At 34.0% G+C, this 9,205-nt stretch overlaps 1 protein-coding gene across 1 annotated transcript in view; it reads right to left on the bottom strand.

Annotated features, from left to right (window-relative positions):
- Nucleotides 1-1,057: 1,057 nt before the first annotated feature.
- LOC132703011 (juvenile hormone epoxide hydrolase 2-like) overlaps nt 1,058-9,205 on the bottom strand; it is a 30,541-nt gene continuing 22,393 nt past the window's right edge. The window contains exons 4-5 of the mRNA XM_060672009.1: nt 7,764-7,992; nt 1,058-1,426 (exon numbers count right to left, since the gene is read on the bottom strand). Coding sequence (XP_060527992.1) covers nt 1,219-1,426; nt 7,764-7,992 — 437 coding nt within the window. The 3' untranslated portion in view covers nt 1,058-1,218. The remainder of the gene's footprint in view (nt 1,427-7,763; nt 7,993-9,205) is intronic.

The raw sequence follows: 9,205 nt of genomic DNA, 5'->3' as shown, positions 1-9,205 counted from the left end.
GACGTTGTGTCAATTATGCTATTGAAGAGCGACTTAGGAGAGCTCAAAATGGTGTATTGTTCAGCCCTCTTGAAACCATCGGGAAAATATAAAACTGTCCCCCATAATGAAGTGTCCTAAAATTAATTATAATTATTTCGTAATCTCAAAAAACTCTGACGTTGTCCTAGATATTCAATTATACCATTGAAGAGCCACTTAGGAGAGTTTCAAAACCATGTATCGCTCAACCCCCTTGAAACCGTCTGGAAGATTTATATCATTCCCATATTTTTTAAATTTAATTATTGGGGGTAGTTTTATATCTTCTCGACGATTTCAAGATGGTTGAGAAATACGTCATTTTAAAGCTCTCCTAAGTGGCTCCCAACCTGGAGGGCAAGAAATGTTCAGAAATTATTCTATCAAAATTCTATAAATGATGAGAATATTCGGCATTACAATTAGTTAATTACAATTAAAATTAGTTAACTGTATAAGGTTATTTGTGTTTTAAAATAATTTACAGCATAATAACGTTAAATACGTATTTTGTTTTTAATATGGTCATTTAGATATTGGTCAGTTATTTTCTTTCATTTGAAGAAGGGAACTGGTATTTTGATCTTTTGAATTTTTTTCTATGACGTCTTTTTGAACATATTATGTACGGCCTACTAATACGTAAACAAAAAATGCCCTATATTTCCGCCTTTTTTCATCGCAGATACCAACAAATTTATATGGTTAAAAAGGGTCATTTTTTTAAGAACATATAAAATAAAAAATGTCTCTTTATTTATGAGAAAACGGAGAACTTTAGAAAAAATCTATGTGCGCCACTGGATTTGCCTTAGAAAATGCATTAATTATGTTTTGTTTTTCAAAAGGGCCTAACATTGATATCTCGGTTGGTAGTGAAGATGCTTTTTCTTTAAAATAACTCTTATTAAAATGCTTGATATCTATATGTGTGTTTCTATTAGCTATTAGCACTTTCTTCAAAATTAATTAGGTCCAAGTTAATTAGTTAGCACAACATTAAAAGTAGAAAGAATTCAGTTTATCAATAACCGATGTTTATTTGTTAGTTCGATGTATAGTTCATCAGTGACCTTATTTACTGCTAATTGTTAATATTTACTTTTGAAAATAATTCAATAAAATTAAAAATATAAATACAATTTTCTCTCTTCTCGATTATGCATATGGATATGTTAAGTCAGATCTTTAAACATTTTATTTACAATTGTGAAATGTTTCAAACTTTTCGATCGCGCTCAGCACGTCGTTAGAAAAAACCGACGGGTTTTCGAACGCAGCAAAATGGCCGCCGTCGTGATCCGTCAACTGTACCAAATTGGGGTAAATTTCGCTGAGTATGCCGTCGGGACTGTAAAGGTCGTACCTGTATCTCGCGATTGATGACGGAACTTTGACGGGATTCCTAAAAATCGGGAAGAATTTGTTAGCCATACAAAAAAAACTCGCGATACTCATACATTTTCAAATAAAAACTTGTTAAATTTGCAACCTTCGACTTATTTTTGTTCAATGCATGGAACGTCAGTTGATTAAAGGTTAGCTGAAGCAATATTGCCAATATTATTTCACTGGTTAATGGATTTGATTTGATTATAATTATTACATACCAAAACTCTATTATTTAAAATCGTAACTCATATACAGTGAAAACTCCCTATAACGAAACTCGTATATAACGTAAAACTCTGTATCACGAACAAAATGTGTTGTACTATTAGGTCTCCATACCGAGCTATGTATTAATACCTAATAATCTAATTACCTAGTGTTTTTTTCGTAATAAGCGATTATGTGAATGCCTTTATCGGTATGTATAAAAGCACACCATTGTTTCAATTAGTTCTAATTTGACTTAGTGAATACGGCGAGCATGTAAGCCAACAATTTTATATCTAGATGATAAAGTTGCTTTAATTCGGGAGATACAACGGGGCGAAAAGAAAAGTGATGTGGGACGTCGATACGGACTTACACCATCGACTGTATCCAAGATTTGGAAGTACAAAGCAAAAATCATTCAGGCTGAAGCGGCAGGCAGTTCTAGTACAAACTAAGAAAGCCAAAATTTGAAGATTTTTATCTGGCATTATTGCAGTGGGTCCACCAGTAACGTCTTAAAAATGTACCACTTCCTGGACCTGTCGTACAACTAAAAGCAGAAAGGTTTGCTCAACAGCTTGGCATGATCGATTTCAAGGCTTCGGAAGGATGGTTGGCGAAGTTCAAACAGAGACACGGTATAAATTATGGACAGATAAATGGCGAAGCCCGTGATGTCGACAGAAACGTCACTAACGATTGGCTAGAGAAGACGTGGCCAAAACTACTACCCTGCTGATGACATTTTTAATGCTGACGAAATTGGTATTTTTACAAAACGACGCCAGTGTGGGGTGGAAAACTTTCTAAAGAACGTATAACAGGGTTAGCAGCTGCCAATATGAGTGGGAGAGAAAAAAGAAAACTAGTCGTGATTGTAAAATCAACTACAGCGAGCAAGAAAGCGTGAGGAAGAGCACCAAGAGGAAGAAGAAGATGAAGAAGTTGACTTGGGACCATCAACAGTTAAGTTGCTAGAGAAACCTTTTATGTATCATGGGGAAAATGCCCCTCTAGAAGAAATGGTGAAAATTTAAACCAAAGTACGAGATGCGTATTGGCATACTAAAAAAATTCAAAAGAAAATGATCAATTATTTGAAACATTAAATGTAGTTCTTATATATTTATATAAAATGTTCCAAAGTATGTGTTATGTATTCATTTAACGTGAAATGAAACTGGACCACGACAATGCAACCGTTTACTCACGACTCCGTACAATACGCGGCCCGGCAAGTAACTGCCGTGGATAGCCCTAGGAAAACGTACCGCATCACGGTTTACAAAGAAAACCTAAACTAAACTGCGATATAAAAAACTCGCATATAGAACAGTATGTATATAAAATAATTAAATATTACAGAACACATATGCGCATTTTTATTGTTCAAGTGTCTATAACTCTTTATAACGATATCGTTGTAGAACGATATAACGAAAAAAAAGGCAGTCCCTTCAATTTGGCTATATAGAGTTTCGACTGTACTTTTTTGCTTTAAATATCAATCAGATATGTATTTCGCGCTGATACAGGGGTTTATATATGTACTGATTTTTTTGAAAAGCTTTAATAATTACAAATAAATTAATAGACAAAGTATAATAATAATAATAATAATTAGACGTGCGCGTTGCTTTTCAAAAACTCGCAAAGTACCAGCATCTTCTCTCACTTTCCACTTGACTATCCTATTTGCAACAATTTTTCTTACAAATATTATAATAAACCAAATGTTCCGAAAGTAAAATTGTATGTTCAACATAAATTTCAAAACAAAAAGTGGATAACCCCTGTGATAAAAGAAATGATTTATCAAATGCACTGTTTGTATAAAAGAGAGGTACTTGAGCAAAAAAAAAATCGCATTGTAAGCTGCATGAAATTAGAAAAAGACAGATTTTTCAAAAATATTATTGATAGAAATAAAACAAACTCTAAAGAAATGTCGAAAAATTTAAAAATGCAACTTCAAAATAAAAAAGGTATACATCCCGATGAGTTGCAGTTTAGCCAGCGAATTGTTTCACTTGAGCAAGACATATGACTGGCATTCCGCCAGCGCAGGCTGTGAATGATATCACTAATATACCAACTTATGGAGAAATAAATCACTTTAATACCATAACTACGCAGGACCTAAAAAAAATAATAAGAGAATTAAAAAATGTGACTGGGGATGAGTGTGGTGTCTCAAAGAGTGTATTGATTGATGCCTGTGCAGTTGTTGGAAATCGATTGTTGGACATTGTGAACACCTCCCTTACGAGTGGAATTTTTCCGGAGGCATGGAAAACGTCAATGGTGATCCCTGTACAGAAGGTTCCGAACACCAAGCTATGTCAAGAGTTTAGACCAATTTATACCGTTCCAGTTTATGAGAAGGTTCTTGAGGTTGCGGTGAAACAGCAGCTGCAAAGCTATTGTGACGTAAACAATGTTTTAGTGCCTAACCAGTCGGGATTTCGCTCCAAACATTCATGCGAATCTGTCGTCGTTACTGTCTGTGATGATTTCTTGAGGGCATTGGAGGATGGTAAATTTGTGTAATAAGTAGAACTAGACTGTTAAGAAAATTGTACAAAATGGGTATTAAGGGTACAGCGTATAAATGGCTTTGTTCGTATTTAACAGATAGGGTACAAAAAACGTAATATAAAAATTGCATTTCTGATTGCATAACTGTAGAGCATGGTTTTCCTCAGGGGACAGTTTTGGGACCATTGTTGTTTCTTATGTACATAAACGATATTGTAAATATTTTAGATGATATTATAAAAGCATGTTGAGTGTTCTTAATTTCTTGTCCGTAAAACAAAAAGTAATGTTTAATGTCTATGTATTTATTTTTAAAATTAAACAGCACTGTGTTCCCATTTATGTTTATGAAAAACTTACCTATTTCAGAGACATTCGTTCTTACAATACAAGGAATTGTGATAATTTTATGTTCAGAGAATGTTATTCTAGTCATGTACAAAACTCTACATTACATACTCTTAATGAATTTAAAAGACTTTTAGGACGCCATGTATTGTCAAAATTCTGATTTCTGTGTCTTTGGCTTTTGGTTTCCGTTTATCTGGAATTTTATATTTTATATTTAGAATTTGTATTTTATATTTTTTAGGTAACATAATGCTAAATAAAGATTATAATATTGACTTCGGAACTTTGGTCGTGTCATTCAACATTCAAAACAATTTGTTTAATATACGAATACAAATGGATGCGTTTTTTTTTTCTGAGTTAGTTCGTCTTCTAAATTGTCATTAGGTACGACTACCATCTCCACTTCGTCTTAAAATTCTGCGTTGTTTTCCATGTCCTCTTCTAACGGGGTAACATCTGCTTCATTCCACAGTCTCCACATTTTAAAGTGTTAAAAAACAGGAACCCTCAAGAAATGTTTAATTATAAGAATAGTCTTAAAAAAGAAGAAAAATGTTGTTATTTTTCAAGCACACAAGACAAAAATGATTATTTTCAAACTTACCTGCAAGATAAGTAGAGTACAGGTACTTTGAACTATCCAGTGAAAACAGCCTGGCAGGGTCAAAGCTCGAGGATAAGGACTTAAATATGTACTTATTGCAATTTAGATTAAACTCTTAAGAACGATATATATCAGCTGATATTAAAAAAAAACGCTTCTACTTATTCGAAAATACCCTGTAGCATCAATGATTAATCAAATTTTATTAAAAAGATACCCTGCCACATATTAAAGGGACTAGTGCTAATAAATGTTTCTACTTAATCCTGAACTTCTAACCTTACGTGTAAATCAAAGACTTTTTTATTATTTTTATTATTATCATTTTTTTAGATGTTTTTCAAAAGCACTTAATGATGCTAGCATTATGAATCTCTGCCTTAAATCCTCATATAGGAAACTATAAAACTTAGAACGTATTGCGAGAATGATTTATATTTTGTAGCTCGGTTTTATTTTTTACAATATTTAACGCCGTTGTCTTAAAAAACAACAGCCTTACATTTTGACTCCCTAGACAACTGTACGGGGCGAGTCAGCCTCTGAAATAGAAACTGATATCCGTGCGCGGTTTTTTGGCCAAAAGTTATGAGAAAATCGTGAGTACAAAAGTTTTGGAGATTGTTAGGATGCACAATTTGGAACACTCCATTTTTAAATTTTGTCAAAATAAATAAGAACTAAAAGTTCTGACTTTCACGAAATTGTATATTTTTACAACTCCGCGTCTTTGTCAAATGTAATATTTACAAACTACCTGCTACTATATATACCGAAAAGTGGCAATAAATCCTTAATTGTTGTTGTGAAAATTTAAGTTCAATAAAGGAGAGGTATTTAAATCTAACTGATCGTTAAACAAGAAATTTCAATATCTCATTTTGTCAATTTCCATGGCTTCCAATAAATTTAATTTTCTACTTTTTGTGGCTGTATGTAAAATATCAAAATTGTCGTCGAAACTGTGTTTTTCTCTGTTTAAGTGTGTAGCATAATTAGAATCTAGACTATTGTTTTTAAACGCTCTTTTATGTTTGTTAATGCATTATTATTGTTTCTTTAAAATTATCCTATTGTGTTGTTAGTTCTGAAAGCTAGTTTTAAACCACATTTTGACAAATGTTTTGAAACTTTTTCACTGGGTTCTCCTATGTATGTAATTGTTTTAAATTGTTCGTGTTCTGTATTAGGTTCGGATATAGAGAGTTTAGAGATAATGGACGGATTGTAGCCGATGTTCGGTGCAATTTATTAATACGCCACTCTCAACAGAAAATTACAACAAAGAATTTAATATTATTAAACAAACGGACCGATGTTGAGAGATTTTTGGACAAGTGGTAAATCTGGTTTTGACGCTTAATATCTTTAATGTGGAAATTATTAGAAAGAAGAGCAGAGGTAAGGTGTTTTAATTCTGTTTTCAGTGACTCGGGCTGAGATAGTTTCACGGCTCTGTAAACAAAAGAGTTGATAACCGATGATTTTTGGGCCGGATGGTGATGTGGCCATGCATTAAGGTATCGGTCTGTGTGCGTAGGTTTTCTGTAAACACAATGGCCCAATGTTAGGTCTGATTTTCTATTGATAAGAATATCTAAGAATGGAAGGTTATTATTAGCTTCCAACTTACGTATGTTAGGGTGTATCGAATGAAATTGGGTTTGAAAACATCAAATTAACCTATGGAATCTGTTAAACAGCTGGAAACAGAAGAAGATATAGAGCAATTACTAGAAGGACGTGCAGGTGAAGTAAACAATGAATTTAGAAAAAATTTTGGATGATGGTTTATTATGTAACCAAATTGAAGATAAAGATGGAAGTTTTGACTTAAATACTGTTTTAAACGAGAAGAAAGTTTTAATTGATATTAAAATGTTAGAGTTTCAACTAGAGACATTGATCGTGGGAAAACGGATTCAAAATATTTGATATGCGTTGTTTTGGATAGAGATGACGATAACAATTTATGTAAATTAGAACCTAAACAGGGAGTTTTAAAACAATTTTTTATATCATACGAAGATGTTCCTCACGATGTTGAGAAATCGGTAAGAGAAATTATAGTAATGCAGTCCCTTACTCGTGGACAAAGTTTTAAAAGACGCATCTGGAAAGGAAAATGTTCCTCAAAAAAATGCAATTGTAAAAATATAGTAAAACAATCGTAATTCTTGCTCAAATAAATAAAACTTCTTTCATTACGAAATTTCCTTTACAGTTTTATAAAATTTAACTCTTATAATAAAGAAAAGTATGTTATTATTCTCTATTCGATTCCCATCGTATTGGTCCTGAAAAACTAGGACGAAAATTGTATTTATTAATATTGGTATCATTACCTACGACATATTATATAATATGCAAATGAAAGTATGGTTTGGTTAGTTAATAATTTACATTTTTTAATTAAAATATATCACTTTTGCAACCATTGAAATAATAAGACGACTATGTGGGGCTGAAATTGTTTTTTGCATCTTTGGTATGAAACTACCTCTGAAAGATTTATTTCCACATTTGGGTAAGCTTAGGCTGGGCCCTACGATTTTATGTTTGGTAATTCAATATTCAAATTGCGATTCACTGATCGAAACCGCGGAGAACTAAACTTTTTCTTAGCTCCTAAGGTCAGGTTCACCTTAAAATATTGTAGAACGCCATCTTCGTAAAACTCTCGGCATACAAACGGAATGAGGAAGTAGCCGTACTCGTCAACCAGTAAATCATGATGTTGTCTATCAGCTCGTCGAACGAGAACTTTTCTAGTAAATTTCCTCCGTGGTGTATCCAAGTGAAGTTGGAACCGGTAACGAACTTTTCTAATATGTAGGCGGCCAAACCCACCGGGGAATCGGTCATCGCCACCCCTGAAATTTTTTTTATTTAATTCTTTATATAAATAATGAGCTAAATTAATGAAGTATTAATTCAGTTAAACGAATAGCGAAAGGCCCCGATCCATACGCATTTGAACATTTTAAAAAAATGTGCTTTTTCATTATATGAAAAATTATGAACGTTAATGTTATATGTGAGTTGTAAATTCTTCCGGGTTTTACTCCGCGTCTGGTCTGGCTGGCTCCAAGTGGAGGTAGTCCTCTGCTGACAACGTTTCGGCAAGATCTCACTTGCCATTTTCAAGTCGGGTCGTTCTGCTTCTCGTCTGAACTCGGCTTGAACTGGTGCTCGGCTGGTTTGTCGCTGCTTTATATGCCGACTGGTTTGTGCTGGTTGGTTAGTTAGTAGGGCGTTATCGTTGTCTGGGCGACGAGGTGGAACGGGAGTGGGGGCTGTTCTCTTTATTGTTTTTGGTTTTATAACCGGTTTCCAAGCTGTTGGTAATCGTTGTGTATCGTCTCTTGTGTTTAGATTATTTTGGTGTTTTTCTATTTCGATAGCTTCCCTGACTATTCTTTTATATTTGTGTTCTTCTCTAGCAATTGTCCTCGTGTTGTCAAAGTCTATTCAATTCAATTCAATGATGCGTTTCACAGATAGCTGTTGGGCACGACTACCAGGATCATTCGCCCATTGCCGACTTCCGTCGAGGATTCTCGGATCTTCTCCAGGAAGGAGACAGAATTTTGAAATTTTAAATGTCGAGGATTTTCGTATCTTCTCTGGCGAAGAAGACTGATTTTTGAAGTTCCAAATGTCGAGGATTGTCAGATCTTCTCCAGCGAAGGAGACTAAACTTTAAAGTTCCAAATGTCGAGGATTTTCGGATCTTCTCCAGCGAAGGAGACTAATCTCAGAAGTTCTAAATGTCGAGAGTTTTCGGATCTTCTCCAGCGAAGGAGTTCTTCTTTTGAAATTCTAACTAATATACATGATGATTAAAACCAACCCATAGACCATGAGCTAGCAAATCCAAAAGCGGTTATAAGCAGATACCACATGCATCAAGGAATCTAACCACAAGTCGTGCAACAGAATCCATACATCCAGGGTGAAAAAGTGCAGAAAAGGCACTAATAGGAGCGGGTAAGCTGGCATCAATGAGGGACTCATACAAAATTTGGGAGTTATTCCGATGCAGAGCACAATCAAACAAAATATGTTCAATATCTCCCACCCCTC

The sequence above is a fragment of the Cylas formicarius genome, unplaced genomic scaffold, assembly GCF_029955315.1.
Source record: "Cylas formicarius isolate icCylForm1 unplaced genomic scaffold, icCylForm1.1 PGA_scaffold_10__41_contigs__length_53128322, whole genome shotgun sequence".
Classification (NCBI taxonomy): domain Eukaryota; kingdom Metazoa; phylum Arthropoda; class Insecta; order Coleoptera; family Brentidae; genus Cylas; species Cylas formicarius.
This window is presented reverse-complemented; position numbering and strand designations above follow the sequence as displayed.